The 24,462-nt window shown below is 39.9% G+C and overlaps 1 protein-coding gene across 1 annotated transcript in view; it reads right to left on the bottom strand.

The window, feature by feature from the left end:
* Positions 1-476: 476 nt before the first annotated feature.
* Positions 477-24,462, bottom strand: part of LOC110102630 (serine/threonine-protein kinase STY46) — a 58,429-nt gene continuing 34,443 nt past the window's right edge. Inside the window, exons 11-15 of the mRNA XM_020831056.2 lie at positions 19,680-19,775; positions 3,734-3,814; positions 3,605-3,655; positions 1,258-1,398; positions 477-972 (exon numbers count right to left, since the gene is read on the bottom strand). Coding sequence (XP_020686715.1) covers positions 922-972; positions 1,258-1,398; positions 3,605-3,655; positions 3,734-3,814; positions 19,680-19,775 — 420 coding nt within the window. The 3' untranslated portion in view covers positions 477-921. The remainder of the gene's footprint in view (positions 973-1,257; positions 1,399-3,604; positions 3,656-3,733; positions 3,815-19,679; positions 19,776-24,462) is intronic.

Raw genomic sequence — 24,462 nt, forward strand, 5'->3', positions numbered from 1 at the left:
AATCTAAGGGTAACATATTCAAACAACAAGCTAATGCCTCAAACTTGAACTAATAATTCATCCATTATTCACAACAGTTTGATAAAAATGATAAATTTAAGAGTAACACCAACACTATATTATCATTATTATCACTCCAAAAAAAAATTCACGCTTTTAAGAACATAAAACATGTCATCAAATTGGATAGTTCAGCTATCAAATTAAGCAACTAAATAATGATTATGACCGAGTAATTTTGTCACAATATTGCTAAAGCTTGAAAGCTCCCAATTGCTCGGCATTATTAAGCTGTAAAATATATTGTACACTTAACAAAGCACAACAAGTTTTATTAACCAAAGTCGAATTAAGAGCATCCTTTAGACAAACATTGAAATTTTTTTTTTTTTATCATGTTTATCAAGTCCCCTAAGACAATATAACTCATAAAATTTCATGCATGCTTTTGTAAGAAAAAAAATGGATACTCATAATAACTTTAAAAAAAAAAATTCCCACAGTATTTTTTTCAATATTTTTATTGACAACTACAACCGCCACAAATAATAGTCTATTCGTCTATATGAGCGGTGAAGGGTTCTTCTGCAGAAAGAAAAAAATAAATAAAAGAAAGAAAAAAAATACGAAGATTAGACGACCCGCTGGGCCTCATCACAACCGTCAAAAAAGCGAAATACGTTCGGCTAAGATCAACACGAATCACATTGAAACTGTGGTCCATCATCAGAACTGCGTCAGCAAACAAATGGCCTCCGAGGATTTCACCATTTACTTTTTCATGGCAAAATTCACAGAGACTGCAAGTGGTAGAAGTCGAACCTTCATTTCAAAACGAAGGAAAAAAAAAAAAAGATGCCATATGGGAAAATGGAAGCCTCTAATATGTGCAGACTCGGCAGCTTTTGTTGTGGAAGCAAGTCAGGATTGCTCTGAAACATCCTTTTCTTGTTTGCTAGTTTCTCCACTTGGCTGACATAATGAAAAGAAAGAATCGAGGGGAACAAAATAATCTCAGTGATCTATCAGAAACATATCTATCACCAAGTTTAAGGATTTATAATTCTGTGCGGAGTCTGGAGGGCGTCTGGAGACCAATAAAATTGTGCCACATCACCCATTGCTGAGTACCCAACTCGGTACCCCTCGATACCGTTGTATACCCAGCGTTTAACCGGACGGTTCTCCCGTCTGATGTACGCACAGAATAATAGCTCGCAAAAAAGAGAGTAGTACTAGATCTGTTTACAGACATACCTGACTCTGTTGCAAGAGTTCCTCGAGCTCAGCGATGATCTCAGAAAAGGATGGTCTTTTAGCGGGAAGAGTCTCCCAACATCTTTGCATCAGGTCCAACAAGGTTGGATGCATATTTTCTGGAAGCTCTGGACGCATGCCCTAGGAGAACAAGTAAAATACTTAGATATTAAATTTAAAGCACAGTCCAAAAATTGGTCCTTAGTCAGATTGCTTCATAATAAAAATTGAAACTAGTCAGCAGGGTCAATATTAGGTCAATCATGCCAAATGAATTTGAAATAGCAGATTTTATATTAAGTTGCCACCTCATGTATGATTTTATAAAGTTAGGCCACTGGAAGAGGCAAGGGCGCACTGTTATGAAATTTTTGGATGAAGAAGAGCTCTTCTTGAGCTTCTTGGAAGAGAGAGAGAGGGAAGAGAGGGGAGAGGGAGGAGAGGAGCGTGCTAACAGGAAATTCAATTCCTTTATTCAATTGAGCTTACAAGAGGGGTACCTTTTACAACATCCTATACATCTTATATATAGGAATTAGACATCGTTGTAGTGTCTTATGGAACATCGCAAGTAAAACTGGTCCAATATATTACAATCTTCATCTTGGTTCAATTTTACGATCAAAGAATCACCCGCTTGCTGCAATTCGACCAGCTCCTTGCACTAACTCCACGAGCAAACCCATTAAACCGAGCCCAATCCTACTCGTGAACGGCCTCCAGTGTGTGTTCTAATCCATGGCTCCAGCTCACGCTCCCGCGCATTTTAAACCACGCGCACTTGCGTCCCTCACTATTCCTCCCGTGATCAGCATGCTCGTGCCTTGTGCATCGCCTACTCCGTCACAACATAGCCGCGCTCCAGTACTGAGCAACCTCCAACTCGCCAGTCTTCCCCGAGTACTTATGCACGCTCTAACCTACGACTTCACACGATCCACCTATTAAATCCCGAGTCCGGTGCTCGCTTCTTGCGCACTCCTGCATGATCTGCTCCGAGGTTCTTGATCCTGCCATTATCTCTGCTGCTTCGACACATAAAATTCGAACACCCAACTTGTTGAATTTCCCTCATTCTGACCCGAAGACTCCATCTCAAAAGATCTAAACAATCTTTAATCAAGAAAAAAATCTTGAATCTTCGGCCTCTGGTCCGATCCTGCCCAATCTTGTGCTCCACACTCCAGTGGCCCCCTTCTGCATCTGATCCACAACACGATCCCGCCCCAGTGTGCACGATCCAACCACAAATCCGCAACTATCTTCACTCTTGTGCGAGAAGGAACAAACCTTTGACCAGCACACGTCTTCCACGCGAATTCGCGCATCCAGCTGGCCATGCCCCGCACGTCCGCTCTTCCTAACCCACGACCTTGGGCGCACTTACGAAATCAAGGATCCCGACTTCCGCTTCGCGACTTTGGCCCGCTCACCCTGGACCCGTTTAGGCATCTGCACGGCCTCGCGCACCTACGCGGCCTCACTTGCAAGCAGAACCCTTCTCCCTCTTCGGACCAATCTGAGCCTGCGACCAGTCCGTCGCCCCGATATGCCTACACCTCAGCACTCACGTGCGTTCTCCAGGACTTGGCTAGCTACTGGCATTACAGCCTGCGACCACGAGCCCTTTCCTCGGACTCTTCTTTCTTTCTTGGACAAGAACCTTTCTCCACCTCGAGATCACCTCAACGAGACTCTGATACCACTTGTTATGAAATTCTTGGAGAAAGAAGAGCTCTTCTTGAGCTTCTTGGAAGAGAGAGAGAGAGGGGGAAGAGACAGGAGTGGTAGGAGAGGGAGCGTGCTTACAGGAAATCCAATTCCTTTATTCAATTGGGCTTAAAAGAGAGGGTTCCTTTTACAACATCCCATGCGTCCTAATATATAGGAATTAGATGCCGTTGTGATGTCTTGCGGAACATCTTAAGTAAAAATCGGACCAATACATTACAGGTACTTTAAAAGTCAGGTATGAAAAACAAGGTTTTCCCATGTCGTGGACATCCTATGCAAAGTTGAACTAAATCATTCAACCAAACTTAACCTGATAGTTAGATGCTTTGACTCTAACTACAACTGTCTTGGATTCAAGGCCGTTTCATATATGAGTGCTCGTATGAGTTTGAGGTAAGAACTAAATCCAGCTAGCTTGGGGTGGTCCGGTCGACTTTTTCAGCCTGTCCTACTTGGCAGAGCTGGGTTGGGCCAGGTTGTAAAACAATATGGGTAAAGTAGAGATTGTACAAGCTCTGGCATGTAGCAGTTCGTCATATTGCATAATTACATTTGCAATTCTTTTATGAACATGAAAAAAAAAAAGATCTTCAGAAATTGGAAGGCACCGAACCTGTCTCACACCTAAAGCAGCCTGCAATGGTGTCATGGTATTATAAGGGATCTGTACGCCAACTCCATAGATTAGTAAGTTTTCTTGAAATAATTGGTGAGTTAGATGCATACACTGTAACAACGTTACCTTTGAGGTGGCTAGCTCCCATAGTACAATGGCAAAGCTGAAGATATCCACTTTCTGGTCATAGGGCTGATGATTGATTACCTACAGAAAGCACAGAAATGACCTTGGAGATATTAATAACATGTCAAATAACCTTAAAAGATCAACTTAAATGTTTGAATGAATCGATCCAGAAATGTATTTGTAATCTAAACTAAATATATCGATACGACAATACCACAAGGCGGCAATTTTGAAAATACACAGAAAATGAAATTGGACATAAATGCAAATATTTTCATACTACTTGTAAAATTACTCATCACTACATGTGATGCAACATACTCCATACTATTTTAGACTATAAATGAATTTATCAATATCACAAATATTATTATTACCTTATTATTAGGGTTATTATCATTAACATCTAATGAGATTTGGCTAAATTTTTCATCCAATTTCTAGTAAATCAAAAGATAAATTAGTCATTTACATTTAAAATTGATTTCTCAATATTTTAATTTTTTTTTTAATTTCAATTAAATTATTTTGAAGTAATGATTAGATAAAAAGTCATTTAACTTTTTTAAGTTTATGTTGCAAAATAGATAATGATTAGAAAGCTGACGGAGACAACATTGATGCAACTGCCACTATCGATGATGAATTTGCAATTTTTATCTTTCAATTTGGTGTAGGTGTGAAAAATATAAGTCCTACGCCAATCATCAACAGATCGGGGGTGTGACAGTGCACATCTCATCACACATAGGGGAGTGGGGTCCTATTTCTGGATGCAATGGATGACATCAGTATCATCCTCATCCTCATCAAAGAATTCACCATCAGTATCCACCTGGTGAATGAGGTCAGCCTCATGCTCAAGGTCATCTTCAGTAATCTCCTCAATAATAATGACCTTATGAAAGCAAGAACAATGGGAGGCAATATAGCCATATCCTTGGCATCTAAAGCAATTGGTCCCTAGGTGGTCCTAGGTGAATCAAGGATTAGAGACTTGCCTGTATTGTCAGGAAGGAGCTAGGGTGAACCAACAGTGGTTCGGCTAGTAGGGTTAGGAAGCGGCCTAGAGGTAGAGGCATAGGGGCCCGAGCTCCTAGAGGGTTTAAAAGAGGATTTGACATCCTGGTGACGTGTAGGATGTTGAGCTTTAGAATCCTCAAGGTCAAGTACCAAACTAAAGTCACTTTCCAGTGTAGTGATGTTTCTAGCAAATAGTTTGTTGCGGAGATTCTCACACAACTCAGCACGAAACATGGACAGAATATGGGCAGGTATGGTGGTGGTCTCACCATTGCATCGATTCATGAAATCATCAAATGCAGAAATATAGTCCCTCACAGATTTGCTACCCTGAGTCAGTCTATTCCACCGATCTAAGAGTCAGGGGAAAAAGGAGGGTGGGAGGTACTTTTGCCTAACCTCACGCTTCATGATTCTCCAGTCGGTAATAAGGTACTCACCACGAGACTCCTGTGGGCTCAAGAAAAATGGCACGAATGCACGAATCTCGCTTTACAGCCATAGGATTCCATTTCCCTTAAGTCAGATTGAAATTAACCAGATTTCCCCTGAGGGTAGGTCAGGGTTTATAGATCTGGGGTTCTTACTTCCTATGAGCGCAAGCACTCATAGTTAATTACCCCTCTTACTATGTAAGAGAGAACTCTCGATTAAGGATGAATAAATTTTAGATATTTTTAGTCTCAATAATGGGGGAAGTGGAGGTAAACCCGATCAAAATCCCATGGTTCCGTCGTCCCGGGTATACTGTAGGTTTCAGTCTACCAACACTAATAATCATTGATCGTAGTGTTCAGGGAATCTGATTAGCAGCCACGGGTTGCCTCCTCTAAGGGATCCCGAGTAGACTGAAGTGGAGATGTGTGAATTTTAGTTTTAGTTTAATTTGGGTTGGGGCTTATTGCTCTATTTATGAGTTGCCCAAGAATTTGATTTAGAATAGGGATTACTGCTCTATTTTTGAGTTGCCCAAACATGGGTCTTACAACCTAACTCTATAACGAGGCTGCCCGCGAATTTTAATTATTGGTAGGACTTATGGCTTCCCTTAGGAAGTAATCCAGATAGTTTGTTTAGTTTGGGGCTTACGGCTCCAATTAGGAGTTGCCCGGAGAATTTCAGTTGGATAGGTCTTATGGCTTCCTTAGAAATTATCTATTTATGGGTCTTACGACCTAGCACTATAAGCTAAGCGGCCCAAGTTGTGGGTCTTACAACCTAGTCCTTTTAGACTAGGATGCCCGAGAATTTCAGTTGGATAGGTCTTATGGCTTCCTTAGAAGTTGTCTAACGGTGGGTCTTACGACCTAGCCCTGTAAGCTAAGCGGCCCGAGTTGTGGGTCTTACAACTTAATCCTTTAGACTAAGATGCCTGAGCGAGGAGTCTATGCCTGAGCGAGGAGTCTAGGGCTGTATTATCACCTAAACGTTTCCCTCGGAGATCAGACTTACGACTTCTATTAGAAGTGGCCGGGGGTTTTAATTGGGAGTTAGGAGTTAGGTCAATTTTCACCTAAAACTTTCCCTTAAGATCGGGCTTACGACTTTCCTAAGAAAGTTGCCGGGTAATGGGTCTTACAACCTAATTCTTATAAATCAGGCTGCCCAGTAATGTTGAGTTTGATTATTTGTTTGTTAAGTTGATTTGATTTTATGATTTTTACACTTCGGGGATTTGAAATTTGCTTTAGTGTTTTAATTTGTTTTCTTGAGAGCTCATAACTTGTTTCTTACTACAATGTGGCTCTACTAGTTTTTCAGTACTTTAGCTTTTCTTGCTTCCCAATACTTTTGTTTTACTAGTAGTAGCTAGATTTATTCAATTTATTTATGATGCATTGACTGCTCATTTATTTGTTTGCAGGTTCGCAGCCAATGATTGCAGCAGTCAGGGCTTGCAGTTGCAGATGCTAGAACACACAGATAGCTGCAAGGGATCGTATAGGAGGGACTTTGGAGAATTCACAAGAGTTTAGTTTGAGTGCAATTTGTCAATGTTAATTAATGCAAATAATATTTCTTTTCCTGCATTTTTTTTAAGATAAATTTAATTAATCAACTAACCAAAAATAAAAAAATTTCTAGTTAATTGTATTAATTTCGATCTTTAAAATTCTCACATTTTAAAATTATAAAAATTTTAAATTTCTCTTATATATATATATATATATATATATATAAATTGCATAGGGTCTTCGATTTCAAACCATCCCACCAGGATCTAAGATCGACTGCGTGAGGTCTTCAATTTGGAATCATCCGCCCAGATCTAAGATCGATGGCGCGGGTCTTCAAAATTTTAAAACCATCTGGCCGGATTAAAAATCGACGGCGCATGTCTTCAATTTCAAATCATCCCGGTTGGACCTAAGGTACGATGGCCGGAGTCTTCGACACTTCAAAATTTTCTCTCTTTTTCTTTATCTTTTTTTTTGTGCAACATTATAGTATAATATATATATATATTTATATTATATAATATATTATAATATAATATATAACATTATATTATAATATATATTATATATGATATATCAAATAGAAAGAGAGGGAGAGCCCGATCGGGCATGGCTCGGAGGCGGAAGCCACGCACAGGGGAGAGGGGTTTGGCGTCGGGCGTTCGGGCTCGACTTGCTGGAGTCGACCGACGGGGTCGGTCGGCGTCGGATGCAGGTCAAGGCGTGGGAGGCAAAGTCGAACAGCGATAGGAGCTGAAGCAGCTACGCGTGAAATTCCTTCCTCTTGCAAAGGAGCAAAGTCGGACAACCAGAGGGAGTCGAAGAAGCGACGGTGCAATCTCTGCACCTTCCGCGCATCAACGAACACAAACAGCAACGATGGAAGGAGAAGATGAACGACGAACCCTAGAAAAAAGCATAACCTCTTTTTTCGTGCTCTCCGTCTCCCTTTTGTCCCTTTGAATTATCTTCCACCGTATGGTCGATTCTCGGGTTGACGTCGAAGAAGGTTGAATGGAGAATGTGCACGAACCTGTGTTCGTCGTAAGCAAGGCCGTAATCTGTTTCTGGGTCAGCCATCCATGCGACAAGTCGGTATTTTGACTTTGGGAGGAGCTGGACGACAAGGAGAGACTTCTCCGATGGTGCTACAGTGAAAAGAATCCGACAGAAGCTGATGGACAGCAAGCTGTCCCTTTAAGGCAGCAGTTTCGAAGCCTCTGGCTGATGAGAATCCAGGAATGGTTGCAGGAAATTTCTGGCAGCAATCTTGGAGAGCAGGAAACCCAACGTGGGATGGGGTTTGGGAGGGATTTGTGGAGGAAAAATAGCACAAAAGCCTTGGGAGTTTTCGGCCAGCAAGGGAGGAGAGCTTGAGGCTTAATTCCAACTTAGGAGTGGTTTTGGAAATATTTAAGGAGGTGGGGAGAAGGGGAATTTCGGCCAATAGAAAAGGAGTTTTGAATTCTTTCCAAGAGAGCAACTTGAATTTTGGAAAGAGTTTTCAAGGGGATCCAAGAGGGGCTGGCGGCACTAGGGATGAGGGAGAGAATTTTGAGGAATTAAATTGGGTTTCTTATTTTAGATTTAGGAAATAGGAAATATTTAATTAGATCCTATTTAATTTGAAATTCAAATAGGAGTTAATTAAGAAGATTTCCTAAAATAGATTTCATGAATTAAGAAAGATTTTAGATTTCAAATCAATTGGATTTGAATGCAAAATCTGTCCAATTTTGATTCAATCTAAATTAGGAAATGATGCATTGGGAGGGAAAAGGAGAGAAGAAGGGGAGAGATGGGGCCGGCAGGTGGGATTTGACCGTGGGGATGGTGGAGGGTTTTATGGTGGCAGTGATGAAACTGACGGGTGGATGGGGAAGGCTTGGAGGCCAGTGGCTGAAGGCTTGGGAGGAGTAATGCGAAAACACAAAATAAGGAACCACGAACCCGGCCTTCTCCAAGGTTGGTGGGTGATCCAATCTCACTCTCCTAGGGATTTCTCTCTCAAATGCTCGTACGATCTCACAAAGAAATCACAAGAGAAGAAAAATTATCATTCATTCATTAACTTTAGAAGAAGAACAAGAGGACTATAAATAGCCTCATACAAAAAAGGACACAAAGATAAAAGACGACCTTGCCCTTAGGGTTTATATACGACTTCCCTTACGCAAGGGGTAAAACCAGAAAAATAATTACAATATAAATAACAAATAACATAATAAAACAAATACATGAAATAACTAAAAACACATCGACTCGATCGTGGTCGTAGATCGACGGCCACGCCTCATATATTCCTTTCATGCTCTGATGTCCCCATCATTCTCCCGGGGTGGGAGAAAGCTCAACTCCGTCGAGTAAGCGTCTATAGTGCTATCATGGATCTCCAATACGTCGGGGCCAATCTACTGCAGCTCCTCACGATCCAGCCATGTATCCTCTGACCCAGGCTTTCCTTTCCACCTGATCAAGTACCTCCGTCGTCCACCTTCCCTTGTGGAGATAATGTCATCACTTAGAATCGAGTCCACCTTTTCTGCCATGGATGATTTGGGAATATTTTGTGGTGGAGGTGGGCTTGGGTCACACGGTGGGGTCACACAAGGTTGTTGTATGAGTGGATTTGGTGGGTTGAATTCAAGATATTCATATGCAACTAGATCTTTTATTTTAAAGGAGGGATTGATGTTGAATTCTGCAGGCAGATCTATTACATAAGCATTATCATAGATTTCTTAATTATTTTGAATGGTCCAGCACTTTTAGCATGCATCTTCTTAACTGTTCCCGCAGGGAACTGTTCCGGACGAATCTGCACCATCACGGAGTCACCAACATCAAAAGTTTTAAATTTTCGTCTCATATCAGCATATGTTCGTAATCGTTATTGCTCTTTTCAATTTGTCGTGCAATTTCTTTATGAAGTCCATGCATATGAGATGCAAATGATGATGCAGACTCAGAAATCCTATACCTAGGACACATGAGTATACGGTCTAGTGGCAATCTAGGTTTGAACCCGTAAAAATTTTAGAAGGATTTAAACTAAGGGTACGGGTCGCTAAATCAAGGTATACGAGTCCAACTGTGAGGCGTTCGGGTCAGGAGGCTCTAGGTGCTGATCTTAAACATACGAAATGCCTCTAATCGAGGTTGATGGATCGGGTAGATCATCAGATGAGACCGCAACAGGTCTACTAGGCATGGGCTGACTCTCCTGAGGGACTGATTCATCAGACCCAGTGGGAGTCTCACGATCAACTAAGGTGTGTAAAGGTGTGCTCTGGGTTATGGAGGCTATCAGGTTCAATCCCTTCTTGGCTTTAACAAGGTTGGATTTAGGATCATCCGTAACCCGAGGCTATGATGACAAAAGCTTGATCTTTTTGCCCTCATGTTCAAACACGCAGATGTTTGAACGACCATAGATGTGGACATCGTTGTCAAATAGCTAGGGACGACCTAGAAGGATTTGTCGAACATTCATAATCAGCACATCACACCAAGCATGCTCCTTATAACCAGCGAAGGAGATGAGTATGAAGCTTTGTTCCTTTACCTCCAAGGTAGTAGTGTTGACCCAAGCTACCTTATAGGGGTTGGGATGCGAAACGACAAACAGGCCAAGCTTAGACACCATGCTGGAGGAGACAGCATTGATGCAGCTGCCACTATCCACGACGACCTTACAGTTCTTATCCTTGATTTTGGTGTAGGTGTGAAAGTTCGTAGTCTTATGCCAGTCGTCGGTGGTAACAGGTTATGACAGTGCACATCTCACCACGCGGGTGGGAGAATTATCAATTTTCTAGATGTTCTAGATGACAGCAGTGTCATCATCCTCCTCAAAGAATTCACCATCATTGTCCACTTGGTGAATATGATCAACTTCGGGCTCGAATTTCACTTCAGTGATCTCCTCGATAATCGTAACTTTATAGGGACTAAAACACTGGTAGGCGATATGCCCATACCCTTGACATCTAAAGAATTTGGTCCCTGAGTTAGACCAAGGGGTATCCGGAGTGGGAGGCTTACTTCTAATATCAGGACGGGGAGTGGGGGGACCATACAAGGGTTGGGTATTGCTCCCTGGGGTCGGCTGGGCAGTGGGGGTGTGAGGGGTGGAACTACCATGATATATGTAGGAAGGCCTAGAGTCGTGGTGTCGACTAGGGTGTTGGGAACGAGTTTCCTCTATGTCTAACACTAAACTGTAGGCATTTTCGAGGGCAGTGATGTTCTGGTCGAACGCCTCATTACGAAGATCCTCTCGCAACCCAGTACGAAACATGGATAGGATCTGTGCGGGGGTGGTGGAGATCTCCCCTTCGCAACGAATCAGATAGTCGTTAAAAGATGAGATGTAATCCTTGACCGGTTTGTTGCCATAAGTCAGCATATTCCACCTGTCCAACAATCTAGAAAAGTACGAGGGAGGCAAGTACGTTTTCTTAAATTCACGCTTCATAGATGGCCAATCAATTATGGGGTAATCATTCCTGGCTTTCCTAAGGCTCTCTAAGTTTGCCCAAAATTGACTTGCCCTACTCGTGAGCTTCATCTACGCAAAACTAACCTAACTAGCCTCGGAGATGTCATACCACTTAAAGAAACTGTCCATACATGTGACCCAGTCCAGGAAGAGCTGGGGATCGAGTGTGTCATCAAAGGTAGGAGCGTCAACTTTAATATTTTTCATGAGTGGGATATCGGGATCATGACGTGGGTCATGTCCGTGGTAAGGTAATTGATGATTGGCACGATGGTGCCTCTCATCCAGGTCTAGATCATGACGTGGGTCATGTTCGTGGTAAGGAGCTCGATGATTGGCACGATGTTGCCTCTCATCCGAGTAAGTATCATCCCCATACATAGAAGGTGGTCTAGATGGGGTGTAGGGAGTAGGGTGCTCTCTAGCTCGCTTAGTGGTGTTCCTACGAAGTTCAACTAGGTCGGCTTGATTCTCTTTGAGTTGTTGGCTTATGTTGTTCATTTGGCCTACCAACAAGTCTAAGGTCCTTCCTAGTTATTCCAGGTTCATTGGGATTTACTACGGGACACCTAAAGTGACTAGGATGTAAAGGAAAGCAACTTATATGATTAGAACACACTTATGCCTTCAAAATGATTATGGAAAAGGTAAGGACATCAACCTAACAATTTCTAAATGACACAAATGCAATGGTGGAATGATTAAAATACTGAAGGAAAAATCTACCAAGAATCCTAACATATGCAAAAAGAGCATACAATGCTCTGATACCAGATGATGTAGGACTACGATATTTGCAAATGAATTTTATAAAGAACTTATTAGCAATTAAAACAATGAATCAAAACGTAAGAGGGGTCACCTTCGTTTAGGCTAAGTTGCACATCCAAAAGATTTGAGTCCTTAAAATAACATAGAAAACAACAATATGCCAAAGCAATAGTTTCAATAAAATCTCTAGTCTAACAATAAGATAAGTAGACAATGAATGCACTCAAATTCCTACGTTTACAAAGCTTAGCAGAATCAGGCGAATGCGTCTTTCATAACTACAATCAAATCACAAGAAAAATGTTAGACTTAAGAAATACAAGAAAAGGGAAAAGTAGAACCTCCATCAAGGATCGGCGACAATCCTCCACTCGACTATCTCAAGTTGTTCTTCAATAGCTTCAACCAAGGTGTCCAAGATGCGCTCTATGTAGTCTTCCACCGTATGATCGATTCTCGGGTTGACGTCGAAGAAGGTTGAATGGAGAATGTGCACGAACCCGTATTCGTCGTAAGCAAGGCTGTAATCTATTTCCGGGTCAGTCATCTATGCGAGAAGTCGCTGTTTTGACTTTGGGTGGTGGTGGATGGCAAGGAGAGACTTCTCCGATGGTGTTACAGTGAAAAGAATCCGGTGGAAGCTGATGGACAGCAAGCTGTCCCTTTAAGGCAGCAGTTTCGAAGCCTTTGGTTAATGAGAATCCAGGAATGGTTGCAAGAAATTTCTGGCAGCAGTCTTGGAGAGCAGGAAACCCAACGTGGGATGGGGTTTGGGAGGGATTTGTGGAGGAAAAATAGCACATAAGCCTTGAGAGTTTTCGGCCTGCAAGGGAGGAGAGCTTGAGGCTTAATTCCAACTTAGGAGTAATTTTGGAAAGATTTAAGGAGGTGGGGAGCAAGGGGAATCTCGGCCAATAGAAAAGGAGGGATTTTGAATTCTTTCCAAGAGAGCAACTTGAATTTTTGGAAAGAAATTCCAAGGGGATCCAAGAGGGGCCGGCGGCACTAGGGATGAGTGAGAGGATTTTGAGGAATTAAATTGGATTTCTTATTTTAGATTTAGGAAATAGTAAAGATTTAATTAGATCCTATTTAATTTGAAATTCAAATAGGAGTTAATTAAGAAGCTTTCCTAAAATAGATTTCGTGAATTAAGAAAGATTTTGGATTTCAAATCAATTGGATTTGAATTCAAAATCTGTCCAATTTTGATTCAATCTAAATTAGGAAATGATGCATTGGGAGGGAAAAGGAGAAGAAGGGGAGAGATGGGGCCGGCAGGTGGGATTTGACCGTGGGGATGGTGGAGGGTTTTATGGTGGCGGTGATGAAACCAACGGGTGGATGGGGAAGGCTTGGTGGTCGGCGGCTGAAGGCTTGGGAGGAGTAATGAGAAAACACAAAATAAGGAACCACGAACCCGGACGTCTCCAAGGCTGGTGGGTAATCCGATCTCCCTCTCCTAGGGATTTCTCTCTCAAATGCTCATACGATCTTACAAATAAATCACAAGGGAAGAAAAATTATCATTCATTCATTAACTTTAGAAGTAGAATAAAAGGGCTATAAATAGCCTCGTACAAAAAAGGACTCAAAGATAAAAGACAACCTTGCCCTTAGGGCTTGCATACGACTTTCCTTAAGCAAGGGGTAAAATAAAAAAAAAATAATTACAACATAAATAACAAATAACATAATAAAACAAACACATGATATAACTCCAAACACATCAACTCGATCGTGGCCGTAGATCGACGGCCACGCCTCATATATTCCTTTCATGCTCTGATGTCCCCATCAATGAGCCTCGTGACCAAACACATTTTATGGGCCACAAGGTAGGTCTCGATCCTGCCTAAGTTGCTGGGGCGGGTAAGGGGCATGGGGGTGACCCACTGACCCTCATGATGGGCCAAATCATCTACAATCAAGGAGGTGACCTAGATGGTGTGTAAATAGAGCAGACTCCGAGCTCTATCAAGGTTGTCAAGGCGTTTTGTTGTGAGCCGATGAAATTCAGCAGCATCGGCTTGGTCAACCCTAACTTGTTGGGTTAAGTTGCCTATTTGACCCACCAAAACATCTAGAGTTCGATGCAACTGTTCAGGGTCCATGGGATGACAACTAGGTGACACACTAGATGTTAAAGGAAAGTGGACAACACCTAGACTTTGCAAAGAAAATGACACACAAGTAAAAGTCAATGATATGTTGATGTAGAAATGCAACTAGAGACTAAAATAAAGGTAAATAGGATGGATTCTAGCACATGCAACTAGGGTAACCATGCTCTGATACCAAATGATGTAGGACTAGCATATGAGAACTTGCATTATGAAATTAAACATAAGTTAAATTTAAAATTAGCAAGCTATTAATCATGGGGATGCTTAAACAAACTTCAAACAAGTAAGAAAGGCAATCCACAAATAGTAATTAATCACAACCAAAGTTCTAGAATTCAAGAAAGATAAATCAAATTAACAACTTAGCTAACATGGGTTGGCAAAAAAAAAAAGATCCAACATTTAACATAGATTAGTCACTACGAGAGCCATGCACTCAATGATTTAAGAAGCTAGCAGATTTAAATTAACAAGAAAGTAGTGATGCCGCAGAGAATTGGACTTCAAAAAACCTACTTAAATGTATGAGGTAAGAGTAGAAAGACTTAGGTATTTGTGTCGCAAGGAAGCTTCCTTCAAATGTGGTGGGGTCTCAGCCCGTTGATCTTCAAATGCTCGCTCCGTAGTGTCTTCCTCGTGTCTTACTTCACAGTGGAGAAGAAGAGATGCTGGCCGAATTTAGGAGGGAAGCCACGATTTTTGCTATTTGGGAGAGATTAGGAATGGTATGAGGTTAATTAGAGTGGTGGGGCTTAGGGGAATGAGAGAGTGGTATTGGAAAATGGAAATTTTGTTTTGGGAAGGGAAGATAAAGTTAACTTTGCAATTAATGGGTCAACTTCCCATTAATTAACTTGAAGAGTTCCAAGAGTGAGACAACCATGGGGAAAGGGAAGGAGTTGTGGCTTTTCCAATTCCCAACTAATTTTGAGAATGAAAATAAGGAGGGTTAATTAATGGGTCAACTTCCCAATAATTAACATGAAGAGTTCTAAGAGTGGGCCAACCATGGGGAAAGTGAAAGGGTTATGGCTTTTCCAATTCCAAACTAATTTTGAAAATGAAAATAAGGAGATGAGATTAATAGGTAAACTTCCCATTAATTAACATGAAGAGTTCCAAGGGACAAGTGGTAGGCTTGCCGTGGGCGGTGGAAGGGGAAGGGGGTTGACCGTCGGTTAGGGAGGAAGAAGAAGGAAGGAAAGGGGAAGAGATACAATGGGAAAACCAAGAGCTCACCTTAATGGGTTCTTGGGTACTTCACCTTCTCCTAAGGCTTCACCACTCCACCACACTCACTCTCACACAAGAGAAAAGAGCTAAAATCAGAATTCATTCAAAATTAATCTTCATTCTCTTACAAGGGGGAGGGAGAGAGCCATATATATAGGCACCACCACATGACAAGATAAAAGACACAAATGCCCTTGGGCTTATACATTAAGAAAAAGTTTACCAACTAAATTAAACCACTTACAACACACATAACAACTAATAATATAAGGACTCAATCGTGGTCGTTGATCTACAGCCCCTTCTATGATAAACATTCCATGTATTGTGGATGAGGGAGTATTGGCCGAGAGTGAGTGGGTGCCTTCCACCTTAGACAATAGTGGACCTATTATATGCCCCATTGTGCTGATGAGGAAAGTATTGACTAGAGGTAAATTGGGTTAAACAATGCTCCCGAGAAAATAAATTAGATAATGGACAAAATAAAAGTTTTGATAAGCTATAGAATAGATGAAAGTTATGATTCTATCTACACCACTTTAAGTGTTAAGAAAATTTGATGATATCAAGACGATAAGAATTGTTTGTACTTTCCTATGATGCATGCATGCCATTCCTTGTTCTTTTAATTTATTATTATTTAGAATTGCAATTAAACATATAATGTTATATTGATAGCTCACTATTATTTTTAATTAATAATACAAGATAAAATATTGATAATTGAATGAGTAGGAGAAGAGAAACTGTGTACCATCAACTTGGAGCTTCAACTAATAGGTATTTGAAATTTCGAAATGTTGAAATAAATACATTAAATTTGCTGTTATTAAATGAATTTTGATAATTTAGCAGCTCTTTTAATATATTGAAAGCTATTATGAGAAAAATATATGAATAATTATTTTGATATAAGGTAATGTTAGTAAATGATATTTAAAATGTTGACCGTGTATTTATTCCTATCATGACAATTCCAAGCTACGAAGCTGGCTTGTAATATTTTAGTCCTTTGACCAATCAAAAGGAAAGGATCAAGACACCACAACATTGATATTAAAGATAAAGTCCTAGAACAATAAACCAAAAAGCAATGGATGAATAGATGGAAGCATTAGGCATAGAGATTAGTGCTACGGGATACTTGAATTGGGTCGTTGTATATCTCAGAGATTGGTTTTGGAGATGATCTAAGTTGGGCTATTAGATTCTAATTGAGGCTTTGAGATTAGTGCTGATTTCCTCGAGCTAAATTAAGAGGCCACCATTAATCTTGTGAAAACTATGTAGATCCAAAAAGTTGTCAGCATATCAATAAGAATTTATACTACTATAATATTGGATACAGCGCAAATTAACAATATATGCCCTGAGAGTTTTTCTAGCAATATTTAACTTGTTCCCACATAGAAAATCAATTTGCTGTTAATTTCAATAAATCTAGTCATAATTTTTTTAAATGGTATATTTATTAATTATAATATTGGATCCAAATACTCTCGCATTTTGTGAAGTCTTATGATCATGATGATATGATGAAACTATCCATATGCTTTAAGGTAAAAACTGATAATCTAGAAATGCAAAGATGTAACTAGGAGGATGTACAATTTTAATGGAATAATAAAAACACTATTCAATTGACAATAGAAACTAATAGCTGATAACTGATATATCCTCAAAAAATCGTCTTGATAGGGCATGAATCTTGAGGCAAAATCTAAGCCGAAAACATAAAAAATTAAATCCGGGATCACCTGAACTCCGATTTCAACAAACTAATAGTCAAACTGAGCATCTCGAAAATACGAACACAACGACACCAAATTCGACTCAATCCGAGCCCAAATGAGTCCAAATCAAGGACCCGAAGCGCTATTGGAAAGTTCGAACCACAGTTTGAGTTACCAAACGGTTTCCAAACATAACATGCTTATAGTCGAATCGAGCGGCTCGACGAGACGAATCCAACGAGCCCAAGGTCACCAAATTCCAGCATCATTAAGACCTTCACATGTCTGACGAACGGTACACGATCAAGGGATTCAATATCGGCTGTCCATCCAACCACTTCCCATTTACCCCTGATCTCTCACCTATTTACAGGTCATGCAACTCCATAATATCTATAAATAGACCCCTCATTTCTCTTGAGAGGGGACCCAAGCAAGAAGAAGAATAATAATAAGAAGAGAAGAAGAGAAGAATAGGAGGAAAGAAACTCCTCGACCACCGTCGGAATTCTGCCCGACGCCCGAGTGATGCCGAAATTATGCCCGATGCCCAAGTGACGCCGGAATTCTGCCCGACACCCAAGTGACGCTGGAATTATGCCTGACGCCCAAGTGGCGCCAGAATTATGCCCGACGCCCAAGTGACGCTAGAACTCTGCCCAATTTCCGAGTGATGCCAGAATTCTGTCGGACGCCCAAGTGACGCCGGAACTCTGCCCGATTTCCAAGTGACGTCGGAATTCTAAGTGACTTTGAATTCAATTCGAATACACAACTTGTGTATAACTGGACTTCAATCTGTAAGTAAATCATTGTAATATGATCGTCCTAAATTCTAAGGACGAGTCAACCTCTTGTATCTGAAGCAAACACTAGTGGAACTTTTCAATTGGGTGTGGCCCCGTGGTTTTTTCCCTTTCCAAGGTTTTTCACGTAAAAATTCTGGTGTTATTATTTCTCCCCTGTTTGTGTGCTAGATATCCGTACAACGCTGAGATGAAATTTTTCTAACTCTACCGCAGCGTATATTCTAGTTTGTAACACTTATAATATTAAATTTAAAGTAAATTAAATTCAAATCATATGATTTGTAATAAGTAGGATTTAATGTCATCAAAAAACACTCTCAATATGAAAAACAACTCACTCATGCATGCTAAAGCAGAGATAAGATTGCAATAAACTATTAATTCCCATTTATACGGAGTTACCTAAACATAGTTCCTAAGTATGACATATCAAAAACTACCCAAGCATATGTAGTTTTCCAAGCATGAAGTGAGATTTTCCAACCAACATATATTCAATCAGAATTTTCAAGCTAAGGATTACACCTTTTAAGAAGCATCAATCAAAACTCTATTTGCTACATATTCTCCTTCGATGAATTTTGACCTCCTAGATGTTACAATAGGAAATAAGGAAACTCTCCTCATTAAGAACATGTTGATGTCATGTCAAAACAACTCCACGTCACTGGTTGTCTACTGTGCACGGCAAGGAGCTAAATTTTCCACCAAAAGATAGGTAGATGATGATACAAATAAGTTTAAAAGGACCTGAGGTGGTAGGTCTCAGTTTTAAGTGGTTGATAGTGAGATTTCTAATGGTTAAGGACTGTTTTAAAATGCCTAACAGCTGTTTTAAGCAGGGACGGTAAGCTGGAGGTGTACCAAAATACTAGTGCAGCATAGAAACAATGTAGACGTCACAACAAAGGCATAAGGAGAGAATTCTAGGAGGAACTGGTCTTGAAAGAATAGGTCTCCTCTCTGAAACCAAAAATTAGTGCAGTATGAGAGATCATAGACGCAATGAAAATTGTTGAATCAGCAATTTGATATAAGAAATCTGAATTCAGAATTCAGAGGATTCCAGGGAGGGCACGAAGAATTTAAAGTAGATATTGTGCTACAAGCAAGTAGGAAAGAAGCTGACCAGTAACAGGAGAGAAATAAAGAATGACAGGGAAGGAGACAGGAGGAAGAGTCAGAACCACAGGAATTATGCTGGGTGAAATTGAAGAAATAATGGGAACTGAAAGGATGGAAAGAAGCAAGAGAGAAATGTTACAAGGCACAGGAATTGCAGCATGAGAATTAAGGGGGGAGAGAAGGCATAGTAAGAGAGGGGTTAAAGGGGTTGAAGAGGAAGAAGAGAGAGAGGGAGAGACAGAGAGAGAGAGAGAGACGTGAGAAGTTAGGCTTGAGTAAAAATCAAATATTCTTAGGGTCCATTTTTATAGAGCAAAAAGGTACTTGGGGCAATTATAAAAACCATAATCATGATAAGATTTAAAAAGATACATAAAATAATCTAAAAAAATATGAGCAAAATGTTTTCTTATGGCATCAACAAATTAAATCAAAACAATAATTGATCATGCCATCAATGATGCACATGCAACTTGATTAGACAGTTGCTATCACATAATCGGTGTGAATATCACAAAATTTTAGAAAACCAATGGTTTGATGCATGTCTACGAGCCATCAAGAATGGAATCAAAAGTCCTTTTTTATCAGATTACAAAATGGTTGTTATCAATAAAACCAATGAAAAAAAAAATTGATAAATGGTGCAAAGAGAGCACACCTCAGGTGCCATCCATCTGTACGTTCCTGTTTCTGCAGTCATGACTCCACCTTGGTTTTGAAAACGAGCAACACCAAAGTCTGCCACTTTGACAACCTTGGAACAAAGGAACCAGGTCAGTATCAAACACACAATGGAAACGACAAGTCTGCAGCTTCTACTGCATAAACACACAAATGAAAAAAAAATGTATGAAATTAATAACGACATGCTTGCTGTACGATCAAACTTCTTAAATAATAACCAATGATGGAGGCAAGGGTTGATTCGGCAAGCCTACACATACTGCAAAGGAGTTGGGGAGCATATGGTTTCTCGAACCCAAACTCGTTAAAATGCCATTAGCCAATCAATATTTATGAAGCTACATATGGTTTCTCGAACCAAGCAATCACCTCTTCAAGCTTTTCATGGCAACCCTCTACCAAGCTTCATATAAAACGTCATTGTATAATTAATATAAGATCTATAACTAATATTGGAGTATCTTTTAAAGCACTCAAAGCACCAAGGGGCAATTTGGGATCATTTATTTCATATTTGAGTTTTCAATTTACTTTTCTTATGTTATTACTTGAAGCAAAAACAAATTTTATTTCAATCATGCACTTAATCTTTTTTAAAAACTAAAAAAGAAAAAACAACATGACCATAAAAATACAACTGCAATTCAAGACAAATAAAAGTTTGGTTTTTTGCTTCAGTTATTTTTATTATTAAATCTTTTATAATAAAATATTATAATATTAATTCTATATATATTTATATTTTTTATGATATAATTCTTTGTATTGATAATTCTTATAATATCATGAATTTTATATTTTTATACATTATTATTATGATTAATCATATAAATGAAGGACTTTGAATGATATCTATAAAAAAGATTAAATCCAAACATAATATTGTTTCATTTTTTATTGATTTAGTTTAAATACATTTATTGCCTCGAAATGTAATAATTTGTTATATGGTCTAGCAGTCGAGTGTTTTATGTGATTTCATTTGGCCCAAATTCATAGCACATTGTTTGTTGAAAGAAAAAAAAATCTATTTTGGAAACTTACAAAACATGCAAAAAAAATTTCTAAAACTTTAAGATAGCTAAACTTGTTTTAAATAAATAGACAAATTGGCAAATAATGTTCTATTACCATTTTAACTTAATTTTTAAAAACAAAACATAAGAACCCTAAATAGGCTCTAAGCTAACTTAAAGCTCATTTAAAGTTAATAGGCGAGGGTCAATCAATAGTACATTTACAACATAATTTTAATAAAACTAAAAAGAACATAAGTAATAATCTCATTCTCATATACCCGAGCAATTTCCCACTTCATGTAAGAACACTCCGAATCACCCATCACTTCACCTTAATTAAAAAGCTTTTTGAAAGAAACGAAATTATGCATTAGACATAACAAAGTGCTATATACAACACCGATAATTTGAGTCAACCAAACCATTACATCATGAATGCCCAACAATGGGATCCATGCTTTGCCACTTAAGCCAGTGCTCTGATATCGCTAATAAGGGAGTGTGAAACAAAGGTGGATAAATTTAGCTTAAGGCACCAAGGTTAAAATCATTTTAATCCAAAAATAAAAATAGATATGGGAAGAAAAAAAAAACATATTTTTAGCAATTTGAAATGAGAATAAACCTAGTATACTCGCATACATCAACAAATTCCTTGCATATGTAGTTGAAATGCAAGTCCAAGACAAGCAAAACATAGATCCCATTGCATAACCCTGCCCCTCCCTCACAAAAGATACTTGGATATTAGGATAGTCGTATCTCTCTCTTTCTATCATCTATAAAAGTCCTTCCACATACGATACAACCTTAAATACCCATGTAAAAAATGTTTTTTTAAATACTCTACAAAATTAGGTAACTTACATCCATATTCCTCCCTCTTTCTCTATATCCCCTCCCTATGTTTCATCTCTCTCCCCTTCCCTCACTTGTATTGACCTTCAATGGTGTGATATAACCTTTAATACATGAGGATGATAATGGGTGCCCGCCCCAATAAGCTCAAAATGAACCTAAATCTGCTTCGCAATCAAATACTAAAACTTGCACTCAAATTTGATTGGGCAATTAAAAATAATATCTTATAATCTTTGTGGATGGTAGCGAATACACATCGGGGTACTAACTAATATAAGTTGAGAAGAAATAGACATTTTTTAACCCAAATAATCTTTACCAACACAAAAAATAATATGATACGCCAAGGGAGGTACCTTGTCAGCCCAGACCGACCTCGGTCAGCCCAGCCCTGACCAAACCAACCCTTTGGGGGAGATTTTGGACCCTCTTGTGGGTCCCATGGGAGCTATTATTCATTATGTAAGGAGGTGGAATCAAGAGGAGTTCTTTAGGAAGGCTTCCTGATTACGTTTATGCTATTTATGAATGTTTTAATTGTTTATGAATGTTTCTTAATTGTACTTATGTTGTTTAGAAAGGTTCCAATTGTGCTTATTGAGTGTGAGGGCTATTTAAGGGGGAGTTTTGTCTAGGGTTAGGATTACATGTGTTGAGTTTATTTTCTAGGATTTCGTGTGAGTTTACTAGTGGAGGCTATGATTTATGGGAGAGCTAATCTACCTCGCAACAAGTATATCAATTGTATCTTTTGTTATTGTTGAGGAAGCAATAAAAAAATCAGCCCAAATATTTTTATTCTTGCATTTTACTTCTATTTATTTTGATGTTTTTACTTCCAAGACGCATCAAATTGGTATCAAAGCAAGGTTTTAGAGAGATGGCAGCAAAGAAGGTGAATGTGATGAAAGCTAAAGTGGAGCAAATCAAATATAGGATGGAGAAGTGCTCAACCATCAAAGAAAAGTTTTCAACCCTGAAGAATCGAATGGAGAGCCAATTTCGAGGGTTGGAGGAAATGGTAAGGAAGCTCATGGAGATGCAATCCAAAACTCCACTAACGATTCTGATCACTAACCCTAACCAAGATTTGATCGGGATTCCCTTGGCCGAATCTAAAGGAAAGTAGATCAGAAGGAAGGAGTTCGACGAGGAGAGTTTCTTTCATCAAGAACTACCTCTTAGGCTCCGATAAGGGGTGAATCAGGGTTTCCGAATAGGGGGACAGCAAGAAGAGAATTTTTTGGTGGGGTGGCATGGTGGTCAACTACTATGGGAGGCATTTCAGGCAAAGGGGGTTGGCGACAAAGATGGAGGGGGTCAAGCTGAGCCATAGTGATCGAGTCATGTAAGGAGGATGGAAGAGAAGAGGGATTCCCAACCTCGATGCAGGAGGGGGGGGGGGTTGAGGGATAGGAAGTTTGAGTGGAGATGCTAGGGTAAGGAAGTTGAATATGCCAAAATTTGAAGAGGATACCCATGGGTGGGATGAAAGAGGACTACAACTTCCAAGCATGTATGAACTGAGGACTTGGATGCTGAATGAGGAGGTCAAGACAACTTCAAAAATGGTGGATGGTGTTAAGAAGACTTAGATTAAGACAAGAGTCACAATAATATCAGATGGTTGGTCAGATATTCGATATAGAATTATTATTAATTTCTTGGTCAACAATCCATAAAGAACAATTTTTTTAAAAATCGGTGGATGTATCGACCGAGAAGGACAAGCTTATAGCTGCAGGGCTTTATCTAGAGGGTAAAGCTATAGATTGGTTCCAATGGAGAGAGGATAGATATTTCATCCACACTCGGGAGGAGTTTAAGGATTGCTTGTTGGAGCATGTCCAAGCCATTCGAGAAAGGAACCTACACAAGCAATTCTTTGTCTTGATAATAGAAGGGACCATCATGGAGCATAAGGAGATATTTGAGTTGTGTCGGGGTGATTTAGGGGGATTTCAGAGGCGGTGGTTGAGGAAAATTTTATGAGGGGCCTAAAGTCCAATATACGGGCAGACCTCCGATTGTTTTGACCGAAGGGGTTGAGGGAGATGATGCGGCTAGCCCAAATAGAGAAGGATCTGAGACATATAGAGAGGACCAGTAGGAGCGGAGTCATGGGAGGCTCCTACAAGAGTGTCTCGACTTCCATGGTACCGAGGACCCAGACGGAGTCATTTCAGCAAGAGGCACCGAGGGAGAAGAGTGAGGGAGTTCTCCCCGAGGCCAACTTCAAGCGTCTCATAACGGCAGAGGGGCAAGATAAGAGAGAGAAGGGTTTGTTCTTTCGATGGGATTAGAAGTATGCACCAGGCCATTGGTGCAAGGATTGCACACTCCAAATCCTTCTGGTTTGTGAGGAGGAAGCAGAAGCGAGAGGAGAGCACCTACACCCCGATGTAGTAAGATTTATTCCAAATCATACCATAAATGTGATGGGACAAATCAGGAAATGGCTAGTGGTGGTTATGATAGATAGCGAGGCTACTCACTTCATCTCAAACTGGGTCGTGGACCAATTGGGATTGAATGTGGTGCACACATGGAGCTTTGGAGTCATGGTGTGGATAGGGAAGGTAGAGAAGAGGAGGATTTGCAGGAGGTTGCTACTAACACTCCAAGGCATATAGATAGTGGAGGATTTTCTTCTCTTGGATTTGGGAGCACTAAAGTGATCCTAGGAATGAAGTGGTTACAGACAATTGGGGAGCAAATATGGGCCGAAAATTTTTGACTATGGAGATTTAGGTGGAGGGGAAGAGGGTAATGCTGCGAGGAGATGCCAACCTGAAAAAATATTCCTTTTCATGCATAGCCACAGCTGGAGTACCTAGGATACGTGGTAAGCAGAGCAGAGGTAGAAGAAGACCAGTC

Source organism: Dendrobium catenatum, unplaced genomic scaffold, assembly GCF_001605985.2.
Source record: "Dendrobium catenatum unplaced genomic scaffold, ASM160598v2 fragScaff_scaffold_1117, whole genome shotgun sequence".
Taxonomy (NCBI): Eukaryota; Viridiplantae; Streptophyta; class Magnoliopsida; order Asparagales; family Orchidaceae; genus Dendrobium; species Dendrobium catenatum.